This window comes from Condylostylus longicornis, unplaced genomic scaffold (genome assembly GCF_029603195.1).
Source record: "Condylostylus longicornis isolate FDR11 unplaced genomic scaffold, ASM2960319v2 ptg000040l, whole genome shotgun sequence".
In the NCBI taxonomy this organism is placed as follows: Eukaryota; Metazoa; Arthropoda; class Insecta; order Diptera; family Dolichopodidae; genus Condylostylus; species Condylostylus longicornis.
In genome coordinates this window covers 1,316,420-1,341,564 of record NW_026578009.1, presented here as the reverse complement: position 1 = coordinate 1,341,564, position 25,145 = coordinate 1,316,420, and the positions used below count along the sequence as shown (strand labels likewise).

The window sequence follows — 25,145 nt, the reverse complement described above, 5'->3', positions numbered from 1 at the left end:
ATTTATCATAATACACGAGATTTACCTAAGGGTTATGTTGAATACAGAAAAAGAAACATTTTTTATATTTTCTCTAGCATAAGATCCCTTAAATTTTTGTGGTTATTTGTATATTATGTAGTATATAGGCTAGTTCATATCCACATCTGTATATATAAATGTAGATGATGGTGTGGTCATAATAATAATATTACAAAAACATATTAATAAAATCTAAACTATTTCCCATAGTTAATATTTATAAAGTTGTGCATGTGTGGATAATTTCAATGTATAAAAAAATTTTGAAACCATGTATTAAATTTAATGGTCAAGAATATATTTTAGTTTTATATTTTAGTTTGTCTGATATAGTAAAGGAATTTTAATTTCAAAGATAAATTTAAGGTATTTTATACCTAGTTAAAATTTATGGATAACCCTTTAAAGATTAAAGTGACCACGAAGGTTAGGCTTCTTTATTCTATATTTTTGTTTCGATTTTTTTAATAAAATATTAATTTTTTTTTTGTGCACGTGTTTCAGTGCTATGAAGTGTAAATGATTAAAATTTTTTTGTTAAAAAATTTTTTTTTAATTAATTTTTACTTTACGTAAAATCTTTTATTAAACTTTGGAGAAATTTGCGGCGCCTACAGCTATTTTTAAAACCGCAAGAATTATTTATAAGAGAAAAAAATAAATTGTTGGTATATTGTGTTTCAAAAAAATATTTGTAAATAATGAATTATGAATTAATAAAATAAAAATTAATTAATTAATTAAAAGCAATTTGTTGAGAATTTAATAATGTTTTGATTTTTAATAATTTGTGTGTTTTTTTGGTAATTTTTCATTTTATAAAATTTTAAGTGAATGGGTAAAATTTTTGAGATATCCAATAGTTTCATATACAACAAATCTATAAAGGAGAGTTTATGCATTAAATATTTTTATAAACCTTGACTGATTTTATTGAAACTCGATCAAAATTCGATTGATATTTATAATATCAAATATTTCAAGTTCAAAGATATTTATAATATCAAATATTTTATTAGATTTCGTATGATATTTATGGAATATTTATAAACCATGTTATACATATGTGTATTGCGACTCTAAAGTGCTATAAAAAATTTATTTCTTTTGTAAAAATTTTACAGTATTATCTACTATTAAGCCGTCTATTTAACAGATTTATTTCAGTAACTCACAAATTGGTATAAGTTCAAATAAAGCTTTATTCTACAATATGTCTGAATCACAAAAGATCTTCATTTAAAATTCTGAAATTTTATATAAGATTATGAGATTTATTACGCTTTGTATATGACATACATATAACGCTTGTAATTACACAAATGTAATTAGAAACAAAATTCGATTAAGAAACATTAAAATTGAAGGTGCTATTACAGAAAAAAATTTTATACTGAACCGAATTTAAGATTTAAAAACATGAAAATTGAATAATTTAATTTGGAATTTGATATTTTATTAAAATAACTTCAGTTGTTTATAAAGAAATTTTTGCACGTTACAATTTTATTATTTTTAAATGACCGCAGAAAGCATTAGAACTTTTATATTTGTTAATCTTGCGAATTAAACTTTAAATTCTTAGATGTTTTAATATTGTGTTCGTTCCTACTTCAATTTCATTAATTTAATTACATGATGGCGTCAACTCAAAATAGTATTACTTATATTTGGTTTTGATGCAATCTGAAATTTGTAATTATATATTGGATATTAAATTAACATCTTTGATCTTTCATGTATTAAAAATATTGTAAAATTGAATATGAAGCAAAAATTCAAATGTTTTTTTTTATGAAATACTATTTTTATCAATATGCTTGTAAAAAGCATCCTTTCGGGAAAATATTCTTTTGAGGAAAACAAAAATAAAATTTTTAAAATTAAAAATTAAATTTTTATTGTAAAAGTCTATTTTTTAGCATCTTTCTAACAAAATTGACAAAAAATATGTTTATTAACTTCACTCTTGCGCCGTTCGTTTGTCCTGTTGTCTTGTCTTGTCGTCTATAGAAGAAAATTTTAACACACCTCTGCTCCTCTTTCTAATATTAATCCCATTAATTTTATGGGATGCCTAATGATCCAATAAAATTCTGTAAACGTCAATTTTTTACATATTCGATACCATAAAACATTTTTTAAATTCCAAACCTAAAAGAAAAACAAAACATAAAAGTAAAATTTTTACTTGTTCAAAACAGTACAGACAAATGATAAAATAATAAAATCACCCCCGAAATAAGCAGTCAATATTAATTTAAATTTGTATGTAAAATTTTACCGTAACCAGCACATTCTATGCATCCCTTTCGTGCATAACACGTCCCTATACAACACCCATTTGAAAAATTCAATTCACTGATGAATTTGAGTAACTTTGAAGTTTCGGCAAATTGCAAATCCGCTGCTGTGAGTGCGTTCCCATCTCTTTCTAAGCCCAACTTTCTTAGATGCCTTCTAAACCTTAAAGTACGTATATGTATGTACTAATGTGGAAATGTGCTTGTTTAAAAACCATTGATCGAATCCATTTTTTGTTCTTTACAATATTTCATATTAATTGTTATCTTTATACTTTTATAGCTTTATTACTTTTCCCATTTTTCCCCTTTTTTCAATATCCATATTGACCACACGCTTTTAATTTGAGTTTTGTATAATAAAATAATTGTGGCTTCCTTTTTCGACTATAAGTTGTACATTTTACGTTTCCTCATTGCAATTAAAATTTATTGGCGTGACAAATAAATAAAAAAATTTTTTTTTTTTGTTTTATTGCTGTCTTTTGTTATATAAGGACATTTAATTTTTTTTTTTATTAATTAAGTCTTTTTTTTTATTATCTTTTACTGTTATTGTTTTGAATTATCCTATTAAACGGGTGATTGTTTTTTGTCACAAAACATATTAAATATGTCTGGAATAATAAAAATAATAATTTCATTACTTCATGTGCTTGCAAAAATAACACACGCACAAACAAATTAAAAAATAGTTGTTGGTTGGTAATTTGATATACTACAAGGATTTTCAAGGATGCTTAAGGGTTATTAAATAAAAAAAAAAAAACAAACTGCAACGATATCATTTAGTAGAGGAAAGAAGACGGTTAAAAAGTCAATTGATTGTTTTTATTGCGGAAAACTTCTTAATTATCGAGTAAAAAAATAATTTGTTGGCATGCTTGAAAAAAAGAACTTATGCATTAAATTAACGTGCACGAAGGATGTATGACTAGATTTTTAAGTAAAAACAATGGTTAAAGCTTGGAAATTTTAACGAAATGCAAGATTACTGAAGTTTTCATATTAAAATTATTTTATAAAAATTTATTTAGCACTCGAACCCTAGAGAACCTAGAGTAATAACGGCACGTCATAAAATATAACAATTGAATAATAATTATTCATTGGAAAAGGAATAATTTGAGGTCATCGTTCTATGGCTGAGCTAATAAACATGAATTCAGATTATTGAGATTTACCATATTTTTATTATTGAATAATATTGTTTACCTATATATAATTCTGAGGAGGTCCAGGTAATCCAGGTAATATTTCTAATTGATACAAATCCAAGTAACGAACTCCTATTCTATATTACAGAAAATTGTACTTTAAATTTGTACGAATTCTAATTTTATACTTTTATTTTTAGTTGTGTACCTTACTTACACATTGGTTATATAGCCATGTATTTTTTCCTTATAAAGAATCATCAATTTTCCTAAGAATATTTTAAAAGTATAGAGGAATTAAAACCTCAATATGTACATATATATATATATATATATCTACGTGTGGATGTGTAATAATGCATGTGTCATGATACATATAAAAAAATTTCTATAAAAATAAAAAAAAAAATTTAATAAAAAATTTTATTTTTTTTTTGTATCATTTCAGGCAAGTGAGCGTGAAATCAATTTAATGGTAAATTAGCTTATGCATATTATTAAATTTTAATGAAAATGATGAACGTATACGCATATTTACGTGTTTACACATAGAAAATTACGTAAATATTTAAAATTATAATGTATAGGATGAAAAAAAAAGGACGATTTTCCATGTTGAAAATATTGTACATTTTATGTTACCTAAAATTCAAAGTCATTTTAAAAGAAATTGTAATTTTAAAAAAATTTTAGGATATTTTTAAAAAAATTTCAAAAACCCTTACATGAGTTGAAAAAAAAAAATTTGTTTGTCACTATCGAAGGAGTCACATATAAAGTTTATAAAAAAAAAATAATAATTAATGGCAAATAAAGATTTGATTTATGTTTTGTATATGAGAATATATGCGGATAAAATTTTGGCGTCAATTCAAACGAACTTCATCTGATTTCAATTCAAACGAACTTCATCTGATATCCTAAAATAGATTGAACAACAAATTAATTATAATTTATTTTTTAAGAGGCCTTAAGAAACATGCAAATTTGGAAAGAACAAGTTATTTATTTTGGAAGTAACGTAATGCAGTAATTCCAATTTTACCTTTAATTTTATAACCTAGGTATTATAAAACTAAATGTTCTTTTATCTTCGAAAAATGCGTATTAGCTAAAAAGTGTTCTTTAATTTCGGATAATAACAATTTTTATCTGTATATATTTTGCATTTAGAAAATCGAATACTTGAAAAGATCTCTAGTTTTGTTTAAACAGTTTTCTCACAATTTTTGTATACTTGTTCAATGTTTGAAAATTCAAATGATCAAAAGCCAAGAAGTTAATGAGTTCTTAAATAGCTGTCCAATAATTCTATTTAGCTGTTTTGAATTTACTTTAGAAGAAGTACGTTTTTTTATATGGAACGAAACATCAGACTTACAAAATCAATAACAATTATATTTCTTTCTGTGAATATTCTTATTCATCAAATAATTGATTATGTATAAAAAGTGTCCTAAAATTTAGGACATTAGAATTATTTTATAAGTAGGATGATATGATAAATTCAGATAAATAATATCTAGTATAGGAGAAATTTTTGTTATTGATCTTTAAATCCTTTTTTGTTATTGGTCTTCAAAGTTGGTCATTCCTAAAAAGCGTCTGATTTTTACATTTTCCTTCATAATTCGGGGAAGATATTCATTTTATAGCCATGATGTTTCAAACAGCTTTTGATACTTACTATTGAAAATAAGGTCAAAATCTAAGTTTTCACGTAAAAAATGATTTAAATAAAATTTTGCAAAATAAAGAAGTGTTTTACACCAATTATTAGAAGTAAGATTATTAGAAGCCGAATCCCATGAATTCTCACGAAACCAATGATTACGTGTTATCTAGTTGAAATATTAATCTCACGATCTTAACCAAATTTATTAAACGTTTGCAATTAATTTTTAAACAATTTTTTCATGACTACCCAGTCAGAATATTGTATGTATATGAACAGAAGTAAATTTGAAGTGACATTGTCGCATTCATATCGTTTCGTCATTGTTTCGATCATCATTATATCGCTTATTCGCGGATGCAAAAATAATTTAGCATAATACCTTACAGAAATTGATTTCTTTCACTTTCTTTTTAGCAAAAAAAGTAATTAAAATAAAGTTGGGTCAAACCAATGGTTTGTATTGTAGCACTTTTCCCTTCAACAAGTGAAAATTCTGCTTTTAAATACAGTCTATGTATACCTATCACACTATTAAAATTATTTTCATCTATATACAAAACTATTTCTAGGATTGCATATATTTAGGATGACGCATATATGCAGTCTTTGAAATAAAGCAAAAATTAATATAAAGTGGGGTTAACATAATGCTCGATTTTAAGGGTTAATTGTGTGAGTTAAGAAAAATAATTATATTTTTTAATGTCATGGAATTTACCGTTAGCTTTTTGTGTTTATAGAAATTAGAAAAAGCTTGCGGTTTCGGAAATATAAGGTGTCAAAAATTCAAATTTTACAAATTTCAAGAGGCGATAACTTGAGAGTGGGCGGAGATGTAAAAAAATTTTCTTCTAAAGAAATGAAGTATTTGATAATGTCTAAAAGCCGTTAAAATTTCAAGCTTCTACAGGCTGGGGTCTAGAAGAAAAACGAAATCAAAAATTCGGAAAAAAAAGACTTTAGGTAACGGTGAATTTGAACGGCTATTTTGTTTTTCTAAAGTTTAACTATAGTATAACGCGCTAGGGGAAGCAAGCCGCTGCCTTTATGCGTTTGCAAAATTTCAAAAATGCTTATGGTTTCATTGCAACAAGTAGTTAAAAAAGGCCATTTTTTAGGTTTTGGGGTGGTATAACTTCTAGAGGGGGGGAGATAGGTAAAAATTTTGTAGTACGGAAATAAGTTTTTAGCAAAGATCTATATACGTATTAAATTTCAGCTTTCTATCTTCAAGGGTGCAAAAGTTTTGTAAACAAAAAAGTGTCCATGGACGGACGGACCGACGGACGGACGGACAGAGTGAAACTAATAAGCACTTTTTTTCAAAAAATTTTTGGAAAAGTGCTAATTAACAAAAATTGTGAATTTTTTAAAGTGGAAATTTTATTATTGTGGATGCAATTGCAAAGCTTTAGAAGGAGGATAAAATTAAGATTAATCTTTAATCTTTAACTGAATAGGTGCAATTTAATTAATAATTTTCATTAATTTCCAAAAATTTTGTGAAATTTATAGGAAAATGTAATATTTCATAATATTGTTGAATAGTTTCATCGATAAAATTTTTAATAGTAAAAAATAAAAAGTTGCTGATTGCCATGGGACTGTAAACTACTTATATATGTATGTAATGTGTATATCAATTATACTCTCTTAAAGAAAACAATGCCATTATTAATTTTATACTGAAAACATATTTTGTCAGAAACAAAATGGTGAATTTAAATTTTTTATTTTATACATAAGATTTGTTCAACTGCAAATCAACTGTGAATTAGAAAAAAATTTCAAATCCTTCTGTTGAAAATTTTACCAAGAATTTTTTTTAGAAAATTCTATATCGAATTGAGATAATACATCAGAATTTTTCTTTTGTTTTTTCGTATGTTTTATAGTTTCTATCAAAAATCTGCTTATTACTGATGCGTTTGTTCGTCTACCAAAAACGTTTATAAATAATCTTTACTTCTAGTTTTTGAAAAATGAAATTCTTTTGGAATTATTTTTTAAAATTTGGAATTATTTATTTTTCGACTCTTTAAAAGTTATAGCTCCTTAAACTCTAAAAAATGCTACATTTTGACTATTTCTTGCATCGGAATCATATACAATTTTTTTTATTGTGCAAACGTATAAAATTAGAAACTTGGTTATATTGCCACGCTGTTTCGCCTTATCCAAGACTTCGAGCGCCGGTTTGTTATAGTATAAACATTGTACGATAACAAACCGGTGCTCGAAGTTAACCGTTATTCAAAACCCATTTTTTTCTAATTTTTGAAATCGTTTTCTTTTTACACCGCAAATTTTAGAGGCTTTAGATTTTAACAGTTGGTAATTATTAAAAACTTCCTTCAATCGAGACACAATTTTTTTCCATTGCGGTTCCCCTTTGAGCTATCTGTTAACCTTTGCGAATCTAGGAGGAACTAAATGTCTTCTTATTAAAAAAAAGTATAATTAATTTTCAATGTAACATAGTAAATGAACCGTCTTATTCGGCCATCATGTTAATGCTTCTTCTTCCCTAAAGTATGCAACAAAATTATCTAATGCATAATATAAAAGAATTTCATAAACGCGAAACTGTAAAAACATAATGTGACGTAAAATACTCAGTTTATTTTTGACAACTTTATAAAAGCAAAAGAGTTAATAATTCTGATTTAACTGCACTACTAATAACGAATTAATTTGCATATAGCTCATAATATAGCATTGTTTATATAAATAAGTTTGATTTTCAACATTGTTGTCACAGTTTACAATATGCATCGGGATATTTCGAAAGGATCCTATAATTTTTGTTCGAAGAAAATGTGCTACAATACAGAACCATTGGTTTCAATCGAACTCATTTCTTTTATATCTTCTACAATATGCTTTTTATCCCAGTAGTCTTTCAAACAAAAAAATAAAAGAACGAATCAACATAATGCCATAGCATATACCTGAAACTTAATAAACTAAAATTTGAAAGATATTTTTCGAAAATAGGTTGCACATATAGAGACCATAATCAAAACAAAAAAAAGTTACTTTTTAGTAAAGTTATTTTGTTACTCTTATATTTACAAAAAAATTTTTACAAAAGCTTTTAAAGGATGAGAAAAAATAATAAGGATAAAATCAATAAGTTTCAATAAAATATCAAAACCAAAAAAAAACTTGTGTATTTCATACTAAAATTAAGAACGGTTTTCAATTGCATTTATGTGAACATACATGTATATGTTTGTATGTATGTATAATATTATATAAAATGATTATACGTGACCTAGTGAACTTTATTGAAGATTAATTTTTTTTTTCTTTTTTTTTTTTTTGAAATATCAAAGAAATATAAAATAAATCTTTAGTTTCCTTTGAGCATTATGCGGTATACTATTTTGTATATTTGTACAAGAGTAATTTTATATAAAATGTTCAAATTCCTTTTAAAAGTTGATTTTGTAAAAGAAGATTTTTATCTTAACAATATAAAAATATATATACACTGAAAAAAACGCCTGTCTAATGTGGTCATAAACCATAACTCGTAATATTTTTGCCCAAAGTAGAAATAAATTTTATCCTTATAAAACATGAAGAGATTTCAATACTTTTCATAGTAAAAGACCCTAAAATTATATCAATTAATCGATAAAATGAAACTAAAAAGGATATAATGTATAACAATTTCGTAGGTAATTCAATTTTGTTATATGAATAGTGTAATAAAGATATAATAATAGCTCTTTTTACAATATCCCTTTCGTGTTTTTCAAAATAGAATGTCACTGAATAAAAAAATGTTTTGATAGACACAAGTTTATTGGTATTCGAATAAAAACATTGCCAAATGAGAAAGAATTCATTTCTATAATGTGCTAAAATATTTCTTAATTCCTGAACAATATTTTGAATTTGACTACAAAATATTATACAAAATTATAGTAGCCCAACTAATTTAAAAACATTATATTTCTAATATTTTATTCAAAAAATAAATAATGGGGTAGAAAATACATTTTTGTGAAAATTATCTATAAAGTGTAGTTGTCGTGATTTCGGATATAGTTTGTGTTTTTTCTGTTTAAAAAAAAATATCTAATTTAGATAAAATTTTTCTCAGTGTAGACTTTTTATTTATATATGCATGTATATTATGGTATGAATGTACCAATATTCTTAATTCATGTACAGATTTATATAATAATATTTGTAAATATATATATTTATTATATCATGAATGGGATATTTTGATTATATATTTTTGTCATAATATACTTTAGTTTAAATTGTCCTATAAATTTCATGGATTATATCAACTAGATTACAAGTTACACTACATGTACTTGTCATGTTTTATTGGAATATAAATTTGATTTTATAAGTGTAAATAAAAATATTTCTAAATACAATATATTATATACCTTTTATATAATAAAAAGTGAATGTGTAAAATGAGTTTTATAAATCTGAAATCCACTTTAATGGCACTTACATAAAATGTATATAGAAAAATATTTTTCTTAAATACTTATTCTATAGTTCGAGAATTAAATGTGATTACTTAATTTAAAATAATATTTCTAAAATTCTTTTTTATAATGCTAATACTATATATAGTATTTTCAAAATTAATTAAAATAACTTACAATAAAAGTATTAGAATATTAAAAATTCTTTGTTCTTTTTAAAAAATAATTATTTTAAAATTTTTGATCATGAACACTCTTTAAAAGAATGAAAATGATTTAAAAAAAAAAATTTGTATAATGTCGAAAAACCATTAGTTCTTGCACTACTCAAGTACGAAAGTTCAATTTAAGGTAATCAAAACAATTTTATCTTTCATGTGGTTTCTATGTAAAATTTCAATTGAAATCAAACTATCTTGCAAAATATTATAAAAAGAAGCAAGAGTTGAACGTATCAACTTTGTAATATCCGTACGAATAAATGATTTTAAGGGTTGTGTTAAAATTGCCAAACTATTTCACATAAATTCAAGGAATTTCAACTAATTTTATCAAATAAAACAGCCCCAGAAATATACTTATATGTTCCTTCGAAATTTGTATATTATAGCTTCAATAATTTCTGAGATGATACCAAATAACTTTTGAAATTGAGCTTTTACAAAATAGTGGCCATGTTAATAACAGCTGTACCTTAAGTAGTTTCTAAAATATGACCAAAATACTATCTATATTGCACATAACAGCCCTAATATTATATTCGCTTGTGCTAAATTCCTAAATACTTTTAGGACTGAAACCAATTTCTTCAAAAAGAAAATTTTAATAAATAATTAAAAACAATTTAAAAATTAAATTTGCAATCTACGCATTGCCTACGACAATTTGTTGCTCCGAAGAATATAAAGTTTTCAAAAAGTACTTCCACTTTATTAGTATACTAAAGCTAGTTTATATACAGTTGATAATAAATTGTCACATAAAAAAATTCTGAGTGTACTATTTAATAAACAAGTACAAAGTTTTACTTATATATTGTACGTCTAGATAAGAACTAATTTTGTATAACATTTATTAAAGAAATTTCAAAACTTACTGCAGAAACAACACATAACATTTTATCAAATATGAACACAACAGTCACACTGTATATGCATTTATTATAAAAACAATTAATAAGTGTAATAGTTTGAGTTATAAACTTCGATTTTAACAATTACAAATACATTGTAAGCTCAAAAAATTACATAATACAACCATCCTTGAAAAAATACTTAAATTTTATACAAAATTTGAATTTTAAATCCTCAAAATTCCGAATTAAATTCATTCAAATATTACACAAAATATTTAATAAATTTTGTTTTTTGTCTATGTACTAGAGTACTAGACCAAAAAAATTTGGACCATAATCAGATTTTTGTGATGCGTTGATAAATCAAATACCCTGACATCATGTGTGTGTAAATTGATTTTATAGTGATGAGAGATTAATTTTATCACATGTCCTTTCTATACTACAAAATCAAACACAATTATTAATTCTACACTGAAAAAAAAGGTTGAATTTGTTGATTTTCTTTTTCATTTTTTTCGTTTTGAAACGGTGCAAATCAAATAATTTTAGTTTCGCTTTGGATTTCTAATTTTTTTTTTTTTGATTTTTCATGAAGGTATGTTTCACAGGTATGGATATAGTTTCAGTCAGTCGGTTTGCTTTTCGAATTTTTCAACGTTTTCGCTAAAAAAAATTTTATTTCCAAAAATTTTTGTTTTTTTTTTCTTTTGTATTTTAATTATTAATTTTTCCATTATTTTTATCTTTTGTATTTTTCTAACTTTTTGTTTTCCTTTTTTTTTTGATAAAATAAATGGAAAATTCTAAATGACAACAGTGTGTGAGTATTTTCTTTTTTATTTTCATAATGAAAACGAAACAGAGAGAAAATTTCTGAAACCAATAACAGTAAAAAAAAAAGGAATATGAAAAAAACCGAATTGAAACAAAAACAAAAAAAAAGCTAAAAACCAGAGTGAACCAAACCAAGTTTGTGCCACACACAGCTAGTCAATTCCCAAAAATTTTACATTATATCGGGTTTATGTGTTTTTTTCTTCCTGTATCAAAATAAAGTTGATTTTTAATTTATAAACGTAAATATTTTGGTTTTGCAAAAAAAAAAAAATGTGGAACGCTAATTTGAAAAAATTAGAAATAAACAAACTGAAAGTCCTTTGGGAGTGGTAAATATACGTATAACATATATGTATGTCATGTATGCATGAGAATAACTTCGAAAATATGTTCGCGTACACAAAATATTTTAACAGTATTCTATATTTATGGATATATGCAAAATATGTTTATAAATTGAAGTTTAAAATTTTTATTTTAAAATTTTATATTGGAAAATTTAAATATGAAAAATATGTTCGTGTGTTTTTAAAAGAATGCGTGCAGTGTATATACAATGGTATTTTGTATGTAGCGGTCTGTATATTTATAGATATTCTAAATAAGTAAAAATATTTCAGTCGATCTAAACCGACTCAATTATACCCTGTATTTTAACAATCTTAGTATAAAAACTTGTTTTCGAAGTATTTAATATTAGTTTAAAAGGTTCTATCACAGCTACTGGAGTCAAGCCATTCCACGAAAACTTTGAGGATATGTCTCAACTATAATTGGACACAGAATTGTCAAGTTTCATGAATCAGATTCTATTGATTTTTGGGAATATTTAAAATTAGCTTTTGGAGTTATATGGCAGCTACCCAAACTAGTGAAGCCATTCCATTGAAATATGAAGAATATATGTAGAATGTGAAACCAAATGTTCGAATTAGTCCAATTACAATAGGATCCGTTTATGGTATAAAAGAAGCAAGTTGTAAAAGAAACTTGTTGCATTTGCTTTGTTCGTTTTTGAGTTGCCGTGCGATCAGACGGACGGACATGTTCAAATCAACGCATAATAATTACGCTGACTAAGAATAAATATACACATGTATATATATATATATGTGTTGGAGACGGCTGATTACAAACCTTTAAAGATTTAGGTGATTACAAACTCCTTACCGAAGTTGATATACTCCTCACGAAGGTTCAGGGTATAATAAGAAAAAAATTTTTTTAGCAAAAGCTAATTTATATAGGGAAAAACTTTTAGTTTTTTTTCTTAATTTCAGTTATAAATATATGTACATACATACATATATGTATGTAGTTTTATAATAAATATTATAGAACAAACTTGATGTTCAGTTCATAATATTTAGACTTTAATTTATAAAGTTTTATATGAAGATGAATGTCATGGATTAAAGAATGTGTCTGGAAACAAACATTTTTTTACATCTACAACCGACCGAATTCCAAACTTCTAATTTCTTCATTTCTTATTCAGACTCTTTAGTATTTGAATTATGGAAAAATTCTGAATTAATTTATAAACTGTTTGAGGGATAAAATTGCAAAACGAGTTAGGATTTAATTTGGGTTTCCAATTTACGGTAGCTTTCCTTTAGCAGTATTTATTTTTCATACACAAATTCAAGTCATTTATGAATACCCTAGAATATTAGCTATAATAAGCACGGTATTTCGTATCTAAACACTTTGCAATACATATGTACCACGGTAAAATTTTTGTATGGAGACGATGTTCGCAGCTTAACAGATTCTCAATTTTAAGTAAAATTCCTTCTTGTATCAGATAAGTGCACTATTGTATATATGATTTTGAAACATTAGAACACATGACTTTAAAGTTCGGAAAGTTACCAGCATATTGCAATTAGTAAAAGTTGATAATATGAACGATTTTACTTCTGCATTCTCGAAATTAAAAAAATTGTGCTTCTGCTTCATGTGGTCACAAAAAAAAATCACTAATCTTTGAACATTGCAAATGGAAAAAAATTCAAATCAAGAATTTCGAAATATCATTCTTTCTCAGATTGCAAAAATGACTGAAATAATTCAAATTCATTTATGATTTTTAAGGAAAAAAAATTAAAATTTTAAAAATTTTGATTTTTTTCACTTTTTACTAAAATCATGAACGATAAAATTCCAATTACAAATTGCAAATTCGAATTTGTTAAATTTCTTGCTTTAAGTTTAACCAAAACCTTGAGGCAATGAACATATGAAATCTAAGAAATGAATTTCTACTTAATAAAAAAATTTTTACTTCATTTTTTCAAGGTGATAAAGAAAAAAAAAATATGAAAATGTTAAGTTTAAAAATTTCGATTTACCTTCGATGGAAAAAAATGCAAAAATAAAAATTTGCACCAAAAAAAAAATGTTCGCAAAAAATTTAAATAATTTTCAATATTTGTAGCCACCGGTTATGTGAATAGTTTCGCAATAATTAATTCATAAAACTATTTTTAGATTCCAAAAAAAACAAAATGGTGGCATATTCCCAAAAATTTTATGTTTGTTAGTTTTACAGTACATATTTATACTCCTATCCATTTTATGCGTATTCCATTCATAAATTTACCACTTTTTTTCTACCACCTCATCCTAACAAATTATTATCTCTCATTTTCTACGATACCAGAATGCTATCAAGTCTTCATATTCAAAAATATACTCTATAGTATTATTTAAAAACAATCAGGAATCTAATACAACTTTTAAAATATAATATTATTAATTACATATTTTGAGATTCCTCCTAAACATGTGCAATATTTTATTATTGTATTCCTGAGAATTACGAATAAATTTTTTCTTCCTTTTAAAAGGTACTTTCGATACATATTACCGACCGCATTTCATACAATACGAGAGGTTATTTTTTAATTCTAATTAGTATTAAAAAATATAAATAAAAGCACTTTAATATTGAATAAAATGCATTCATATTTAGAGAAAATCACAGTGACTAGTGAGTGATTTAAGATAATTTTTAAACTAATAATAATATTATAACATATGCTACAATGGCGATGAAAATTATAATTGTGAGGCTTTTAAAGCAATCTTCAAAAATAAAAAGACGTCATGCAAAAAAATTGGGTTAGAGTAGACAGTTTTCAGCGCAATATACCTACTTAGGTACATATAAATATGTATGACATTTTTTGACCGATTTTTTAACCAAATTTTAATTATGCAAACAGAATATCTTGTAACATTATCATCTCAAAGAGAAACAGAAAAATGTTAATCACAGTTAGAAAATAAAAATAAATAGTTTTCATTTTAGTAAAAAAAAACTAAAACCTATTCTTCTAATGAAATCTTTCTAGTTCAAAAATTGAATAATTCATGATTGCCTTTGAATATTTTGAATTATCAATAATTATGTACCTACATACATACATACATATATTATTAAAATGATATTGATTTTTGCTTTTAAATTGAAATTTTATAATGGGTCATTAATTATGGGCAAGCATTATTTTTTTAAAATATTCCTCACTAACTATTGGAATTTTTCTATAAAATTCTTTTCCATTTACATTATTTGAAACAAATTTAAACTATAGTAAAATTAACAATTTTTCATACATTTTTTAGCTTTTTCTGATTGTGTATATACACAAATATATAGTATAATATATGTATATTATATATAAATATGTATGTACATATAAATTTTGTCAATCCATGAAATTGATATCGAAATATTGAATTATTTAACGACAAAGCACAATATGAGAATTCGACGGTTTGAATATACAGCAAAACAGTGTCTGTTTAACCTAAACATAGTTCGTTGGTATAGTACAATAATAAGAACAGCAGCATTAATATTAAAAATTGACCCCTTTTTAAACAGAAAAGAGAAAGAGCAGAAACAAAAAAAATGATAATATTTTTTTTCACCATATGAGTTGATATTCTCTTGTTAGTAAACGTCACTCACTACACTGGTATACACTTATACTATATAACTTTGGTGAACAAAATTTTTATAAACAGAAAAAGAAAACCAAAGAAAAAAAGTATAGCATAAATGTCTGACAAGACAACTTTTCAACATAAAATGAAGTTGAACAAAAAAGAATAAAAAAAACAAAAAGGAAAAATCAACAAAAATTTTTATTAGGTAACGTGAGTCAAAACACAACTGTTTTAATATGTTGAGGTTGAAAATAAACAAAACTGTAACTTGCTCTTTGCTTCACCAATATTAATGTATTTTTTTACTTACATATTATATACATACATACAAAGCTACTATCTATTTAATAATGCATATTGTCATATCACTATGAATTTATAAATTTTTTATGCAAGTATAAAGTTGGGGCTAACAGTCAAAATTATATGTACATACTTTAACAATATTTCTTTCACTTTTCTCTCATTTTTTTTTATATTTTTACAGTTGCATAAATTTGGTTAAAGTCATTTTAATTTTGATGGTGATTTTGTCATTATACTTACAGCAAGTTAAAAGTAAAAGTTTAAAGCAATGTAATACGAATAGCCTATAAACATACGAGTAGAGTACACATGGACTCGATGTCAGTCTTCCCATAAATGTATAAGAAATTGAAGGACACAAATTTAGGCGATTTCAATTGAATGATAATTCAAATAAGTTCAATCGACTATAAATTAAGGACTCAATATTATAATATAGTTGTGTACAGTTTATTTTAAAACTTTAAAACAAAGAAACTCTATAATGTCCCTGAGAATATTTTCCAACTACATATGTACTTACATATGTAAATAATTTGAGAGTTTATTTGGAAGCTTGTATTAAAATTTTTATAACCATAACTAAATTATTTTTAAATAGTGAATTATTTAAAATTTCGTATTGGATTTTTTGCCTATTCTAAAATTTTCTACAACAAATTTTGAATCATTTAGAACTTGTGCCATTTTTCTATAAATTTTGCCAAAAAATTCTCGTTAAGTTTTACTATGTAATTGAGAACAAAAAAATTAACGTACCTACATAGTCTTAATTAAGTTGCTACAAACTGTGTTATGAAATATTTAGTAGAAATGGCTTCGAACATTGTTTTGTGTCCAAAGAGCATAAAAGGTAGCATAAAATCAACACTGAAAAAAAATAACAACAACAACGTTTTAGAAGTAAAACACTAACAGAAACTACAAGAAAAAGCAATGAAAAGTAAAAATGAACGCGGATTGTGACTTTTTTTTATTTTCATTTCTTATTTTTTTTTTTTATTTTTCTTTTTACTAAAACAAATCAACGTAAGCACATTTTTTTACAAATAGAAAACCAAAAAAAGAAAAAAATAAATTTAAAAGTAACTAAATAAATTTTTTTTCCAACTTTTCAACTGCTAGATTGTAAATGTATAAATGGATGTGGAGAGTAAACACTCGTAGCAACTATAAAATGATAAAAAGGTAACTTATACACAGGGGTTAAGAAAATGAAAAATAAACTAGCTAACGATACTTTTTTTTTTTATTACAAAAAAGAAGAAAAAACAAAATCAGTTATATTCAGTTATAGATAGGCATTGCATTGCATAGCATATCGCCGCTTGGTGGCCGTTGTCGTGAATAATTTTCTAATAATTGTTTTATTCTTTTTCTTTTCGAATGTGTAGTAGAATTTTTTTCTAAATCGAGAGTGCTGAATTAAAAGTATTTCAATTTTAAATGTTTGTAAAGCAATACACAACCATAATATGCAAGTGTGTTATATATGTATGTACATATAAGTGTTAATATTAAAAATGTTGACTGTGCCTAATATACAAATAAGTGTGTATGTAGATATAACTATATACATAGAAATTTTTTTTTAGATGCAATGGATTGCATTCAGTTTTAGTTAAATTACCTTATATGAATGTTTTTAAAGAAATTGTTTTACTTCGTTTTATTTGATATTCACATATACATACATATGTATGTATGTTATATAATTCTGCGAATGTAATATATTATAAAGTGTTCCGTTTTTGATATTCGAATATGAAGACTTTGTTATTCTCCAAAACAAAATAGTGGAATATTGTTTGGTACAAATACAGAAAATTATTTCATTGAGACATTGGTCTTCGAATTACTTATATTCCCGAATTAGGGTAGCTATACCTATATAAAGAGGATTTTTTTAAACTTCAGCTACAAAAAATGAGAAGCAAGTTGTTATAAAAAACAATGAAACTATGAAATAGCACGGTAATTTTTTTTGTTTGGTAGACTCCAGGGAATGTTTTATTCTTAAGTTTATAAAAATGCTGTATGGTATAGGGATTTTTTGTTTTCCTGTGACGGCAACACTAATATTGTTTGACAATACAGTTAAAATAAAAATAATATTGATCGTAAAAGCAATGTTATTGACATAAAATTTTAAATAATTATATTTCGGGTGCACTCCGTACAAATAAAACGAAAAAGAAAACAAAAAATTGAAAAAGTACACCATGAAAATAATACAAAGTTCAATCTGCATAAATAGGTTTTTGTACCTAAAGTTCTAAAATATTTAAAAAGCACATATTCGTATATTGAAATGGCTTGTATACATTATGCATGGTTTATACTTAAAGATGCAGATTTATAAAGAGATAACTTTTAATAGATATTTAACGCATTTGCACCATTTCATACTATGCTATTTTCATACATCCTATGTAGGTATGTATGTATGTATTACTATATTATGTATGACTGTAAAAAATCAATTTTAAACCAAAAAGTCAACCACTTTCATTGTTTTTGTTTATCTTTTTTTTTTTTTTGGTGCTTTAATGTGCTTCACTGTTTTATTTTTAATTTAAAAAAAAAATACTATGTATTTTACTATATCCAGTTATTATATTGCGTATGTGTTGGTATGTATACGAAATTTTATTTGAATGTAGCAACAGAATTTTACACCAAGTTTTACGTTTTCAAATTGTTTCAATACTAAATACTTATGTAATTAAATATGAAAATTGGGCCACTATATACCTACATATATTACGTTTAATTAAAATAGACCTACAAAGATAATACTATAGTGAATAAGAAAATTTTGGCGAAATATGATGCTGTTGTTTCCGGTTTTCTCATTTTTGTCTTGACATTCAAAGAATGCTAGTAAATTTTAGATGAGTTAGAAATCTGAAATAAAAGATTTTTCGATAAAACTATTTGATAAAAGGTCCAAGGTCTTTTTGATCATAATTATTGTAGATCGTCATATGAACATGTGTTGTACCAATTAAGAGATCTCGAAGAAGTTAATAACTTTTGCTTGATGATATTTGCTGGTAATCGGTTATGCCAAAGTTCAATTATTATCAAAATTATTAAATTTAACATAGAAATTATTAAGGTACTTTATAAATATTTTGTACTAATTTGATCTAATTAGAATTAATAAGATCAAAGACTAGAAAACTATGTTCAATAAAAATTGTTTTAATTTTCAAGGTATTATTTTGAGTTACGTAAACGTTATCTTGCAACGTTACAGTTTTACACTTTTTCTATTTTGTAGAAATGTACTAAATGTAGCAAATATACCAAATGTGTATTTATTTAATGTCAACGTAACGTAGCGTAATGCTATCAATCTGCTCAAACCTTAAAAAAAAAAAACAAAAAAATAAAATAAAAATTAATTTTCGTTCGGTATTTTTTTTTTTGTTCCGTGAACCAAAACGAATGTGATTTTTGTTTCTTTTTTTTAATTTTATTACAAAATGTGCTATGCCGCTATATTATGCCTCTATACTATACTATACACCGTGTTGTAGAGGTAAAAAATACATAATAAAGAAGAAAAAGAAAAAGAGTAAAATATAAAAAAAAGTGAGGATTAAGACGATCGGAATTTCTGGAATGTAGTTTTGCTTGTTGTTGTTGTTGTTTTTTTTTATTTCTTACATTTGTAAAATTTTTTTTTATTTTTAAAAATACATTCATTTTTGTATTCTTATTTACATTGGATTTGTTTTTTTCTTTATTTATTTATTTGCCTCGATCTTTTTTAGAAAATTTCATTAGTTTTTTTATTGGTTTATTATTTTTTTTGTTTCTCTTTAATTTTCTCGTTTTTTTATTTTTGTAATTTTCTATTTTAAGATTTTTATTTTTTTATGTTTTAAATTTCTGCAAGATCAGTGCATTTTCAACATTTATTCATAATTGTACACCCACCTTTCGTAGTCCGGAATTTTGATTTTGTTTTTTTCTTAAAGTGAAATAAAAAATAGGTGTTATGTATTAAAAAAAAAAGAGAGAAAAAATACAAAAAAAAAAGTAAAAATTAAAAGTGAATTATTGAAAATTATTAAAGTTTTTTTTTTTTCTTTTTGGAAATAAAGAGCAATAAAAATTGCATGTAGAATTCAAAAATTTTATAAATTACAAAAAAAAATAATATTAATTGAGTTTTAGGTGTGGAGAAAAATAATTATTTTAAATTTTAAAGGAAAAAAAATAAATTATTTTTTTTAATCTTTTAATTTGATTGATCTATAATAATTGGAGTGTGAACAAGAGAAAAATTAAATTAAATAAAAAAAATATTAATATAAAAATAAAATTTTAACAAAATATTTTTTAGAATTTGGGCAAAAATAATTATTTTAAGATAACAGTAAATCACGAAAAAAACAAAAACAAAAAAAAAGTTATTTAATTTATTCAAGCAGCTGCACATCAACATGAAATAATTTTGTATATCTGTATACACACGCACATGCATATTTAAAAATTTTAAATTACATTATAAAATTTAACCTAAAATTAAAAAAGTGAATAAAATAAACAAATTCTTTCTATAAAAACAAAAAAACAACATCACGAAATTTTTTTATATCCCTAAATAGTAGGGATTAGAAAATTCCCCACTTCTTATTTAATATGCATATACATATGAATATTAAATTAATTGTATGTATGTATATAAGTATGCATTTCATACAAATTTTCAGTAAAATACTCGTACGAACACTATACAAAATTTTTTATTTAAAAAAATATATGTAATTATAAAAACGACCTATACATACCCATACGTACATATTACGCATATGGTAATGATTATGGTACAAGTAAAACAAGTGCATCATTTCTAGTGTGTTATTATAATGATGTGCTGCTGCCTATTATTGGTTTTCTATTAATTTCCTATATTTTAATTTTTAATACAATATTCAACTTGTTTTTTTCACCTAGGATATAATGTGCACATTTTAATTTTTAACAGTATCAAAAGAAACCAAAAAAAAAAAGAAAAATTGCAATAAAAAGGGGAAAAGTGAAAAATCAGAAAAATAATAATAAATAAAACCAAACCACTTTTGCACTAACGTCACCAACTTGCCATTTTACCATAACATTTTTTCCCCTTTTTTTTGTTGTTTTTAAATACCTTATATCTTATGTCTTTCAATTTTGTTTTCGGTTTTAGTTTCCGTTCCTTCACCTTATAGTAAAAAATAATAATAATAATAATAATAATAATAATAATAAAAGAATAACTATAATAGTATAGTGTATAATAATAAAAGTTAATAAAAAAAAAAAAGGAAAAATACAATAATAAAAAATTTCAAACGAGATTTTTTTATTCAACTTACATACTCATTTTAAAAATATACTTACATACATGTGTGTTGATATTTTACCTATTTGGTGCATAATAATAACAATAATAACCTGCTTTAAAAGTATAATAATAATATAACAAATTTCAAATAGTGATCCCAATACGACCGCTACATACAAACATTGTGTGTTTTTATACGACGACGAATATACAACAATAATAACATATTATATTTTTCTTTCATTCAACTTTGGAAAATCTTTTATAATAATAGTTACAATATTTCTCAATAGTTGAAAAAGAAGCAGAGCCAAAATACGAAAGTAGAGAGTAGTAGAGTAATAACAACAACAAAATAAAATTTCAGCTATATAAAAAGGCTTATTAAAAAATGGGTAAATTTTTTTATTGAAAAATAATATTAGTTATAAGTTACACGTATATATATATATACTAATTACATATACATATAAGTATATTTATTATTATTATTACTTATACGTTATACTTTTACGTTATACTTATATTAAATTATTATCACATTAATTTAGATTGAATATTACATGTACTCATGTTTATGCAAACATGCGAATAATAAATACGTATAATAAATATGAGTAAACAGTTGATACTCGATTATATTAACTGAGAAATAGAAAATTTAAGTTTTTTGATTGAATCGTACTAAAACAATACTAAGTATTACTTATGTCACTGTCGAACAATTTTCATTTGTATTGTTTTAGGCGAACATTTGTTAAAATTTTGGCTCGATGTACAGTTCTCCCCGGTTAAATGCACCACGCTTAATTGATTTTCCCCTTTTATTGAACGAAAAACTAAGGCAACTTTAAATCCCTATTAAAATATACATGAATAACATCGTTTAATTGAGTCCCGTTTAATTGAACAACTCGCTTAAATGAATCTCTTTTTTTGGTATTACCTTATAAAAACTGTGAAAAATTCCCCTGTTTATTGACCTGATAACGGCATAAACATTGTACGGAAATTTTTTATCCCACAAAATAAATTTATTGAAAACTTAGATGAAATGGAAACCTTTATTATTAAGAATCATTACAAACATAACCAAACGAAAATTACAATTTTTTTTAAATAGGTTTAATTTTTTATTATTCTATTTGTTGTTGTTAAACTAGCAATAGTAAATTTATTGAAAAATTAGATATAACGTATGAAATATTTTTTCTTTGTAATATGAAATATTTATTTTTAATTTTTGTTATGTTATGTGATATAAAAATATTATGATTTAAATATTTTGAATTTGAATTCATAGTTACATTACTTAGATGGATTTAAAATAAAGAAAAATTTAAGTTTTTAAATTTTGAAATAAAAAAAAATTTGAGTTTTAGTATTTCATTAGTGTATCCCCTATTTTAAATATAGCTTTTTACCTAGGATATTTTGATAAGTATATGTAATAGGATATGCTTCCTATTGTTTTTATTAATTTTATGCAGTAGCAGGATCAAATTCGTTTTTGCGCCTGATCTTCAATAGCGAGTATTCGTTTTCATGCGTAAACGATTCAGTTAAAAAAATTCGTTTTATTGCACCAATTGTTCAATTAAACGGGATTTTTTTAATTGATTTACCCGCTTAATTGATACAAAAAGTGTGCAACTTTTCTCGGTTCAATTAACCGGGGAGAACTGTACCTTTATATAAATTTCATAAAAAATTTGATATAGTAGTACTCCTATTATTTTAAGTATTTACTGTCTTATCAATAACATGTAACGTTTATTTCGAAATAAATTTCTTACAATATTTTTTTAAATATGAAGCTGGCGTAAAAAATACCTGTAAGTAATCATTTTGATTTAACTAGATTGAATGTATATGTACACAAAAGTAAGCACATGACTATAAATAATTATATGTAGTTATGTGAGTATTTGTATATCCAGATGTTTATACCAGTTAAAGTTATATAGCTATATTGGGTTTAATATTATATAAACTATTACGATATAGATGATTTATTTATTATTTAAAAAAATTAAGTTCAGAATTAAAAACCAATTTCCCGACTTCTTTCTCAGTGCAACTATTATAAGTTGTTCGGCGGCAATGTAAAGTTTTTCGTAAAGTTTTCGTAATTAGTTTGAACTTTTCCTAATTTTTCAATATGTATGAAGTGCCTAGATATTATTAAAAATTTCATCATATGAGAACCCATAATTTTTAAATTAAATTAATTTCTAATTAATATGGGTATCGAAAAATTACTTATAATTATTAAGAAAAATCAAATTGTTATACTTTCGAATAATGAGTAGATTTACTTTACACTTAAAATAGTTTAATGTTAACAACTCTTTTTGAAAAAATCCTAATTTGAAAATTGACATTTATTCACTTTTGTTTTAGTTCCTTACTCACTTTAAATAAAATGTTCTTTGAATTTGAATTGATTAAATGAGAATTGTTAGAATTATTGCTAAAACATTTGAATGAATTTATAATAAATAAACTAATACACATAACTAACATCGACATGTAAGTATAAGCGAATTTTATATCATACTCTCATGCCATGCATAAGAAGCAGTTTTGAATGCATTATGAAATCACACATACTTATACACATTTCTCATTTTATTATCACTACCGAGTAAGAATTTGTTATCATATTGCCTGGAAAAGGCAATGTTTAACATTTTAACTACCTAAAACATAGTAGTAGCACTATGTATTGCAATAACTGGTGCATACTACTCAATTGGGATAATTTTAACTGTACGCAATAACACTCTAATGCACAAGATTGCCAAGAGGTATGGATTTAGTTTCATTACAAACAAATAAATGATTCTAATAGGCGTTTTAAATTGTTTAAAGTTATGACTAAGTATAACAATTTTTTTCTATAAGTATGAGTGCATAAGTATTGCCAATTAAAATAACGTGAAATATAACCACTAATACTCGTATAATCTTAAATAAAAATGATTTTATGTGTTCTGAAACGAGTTACACATTTTTAGCCTTAAGCCAAAAATTGTACTTAAAATCATTGAAAACTTAATTAAATGCTTTGAAAACAAGAAATTTCTCGCACACAAAATTAACCTGTGAATCATCTATTCGAACATTGTAAATAAAGTAACCTAATTCTTTACTTTCAGTAAGATAAATTATATGTAGTTGAGTACTGTTAGGTAAATTATGTAGTTGTGTACGGTTTTTTGACAAAATCTTCTTAAACTTTAACCATTAGACTGCATTCAAATTTATGCATAAGTTCGAATGGTATGTATATGTAATACAAATTTAAATTATTATACCGTAAAACCTACCGAAGCCGAGCACCTGTAGAGGTGCTCGGAAATAATATTTATTAATTAATCGGAAAATTATCAAATTTATTTATCTTTTCAGTTGTTCTTTTCTCTTTCGCCTATTTTTATTGTTCAGCATTTTATCTATAATGGTCTAATTTAAAAATAGTGCAACAGTTTTTGAAAATAGTAGACAGACATGTAATGTCTATATACAATGCTAAATATTCTTAATTTCTAAAATGCTATAGGGCTATGAAAAAACATTTTTTATTATTTTAAATTGATTATATTGAACCTGGACTATCGAATTATTAAGAAATATTTTGAATATTAGAAAAATATTTTTTAGTAACTTAAACGTTCATTGACTTGAGTGTTAATTACTGTATGATCTCATCTAAATATTATTCTCTTATATCTTATATTTCTATTGTATCTATATGGTACATGTTTAACTGTGTTACACTATTTGCAGTATAAATGAAGGCATGTGTTTTTATGTAGGTATTCTATGTACTATGTGTAAAACGATTCATATGAATTCTAATACTTCTTTAACATTACGAGTATAATTAATAAGTTACTAATTAGTTTGCTGTTTAGCGAGGGGAATAAGTTCTTAAATTAGAAATTCATTTTAAATTAGGTAGAAAAATTTTATTCTTAAATCAAAGAAAGCAT

At 24.3% G+C, this 25,145-nt stretch overlaps 1 protein-coding gene across 4 annotated transcripts in view; it reads left to right on the top strand.

The window, feature by feature from the left end:
* Positions 1-3,932: 3,932 nt before the first annotated feature.
* LOC129609913 (uncharacterized protein DDB_G0283357-like) overlaps positions 3,933-25,145 on the top strand; it is a 128,057-nt gene continuing 106,844 nt past the window's right edge. For 3 of the 4 annotated variants that reach the window (XM_055522187.1, XM_055522184.1, XM_055522188.1), the window contains exon 1: positions 21,202-21,542. In XM_055522187.1, the coding sequence (XP_055378162.1) occupies positions 21,539-21,542 (4 nt within the window). In that variant the 5' untranslated portion in view covers positions 21,202-21,538. Of the gene's footprint in view, positions 3,957-21,201; positions 21,543-25,145 lie in introns of those variants that run through there. The other variant, XM_055522185.1, reaches the window with a different exon arrangement.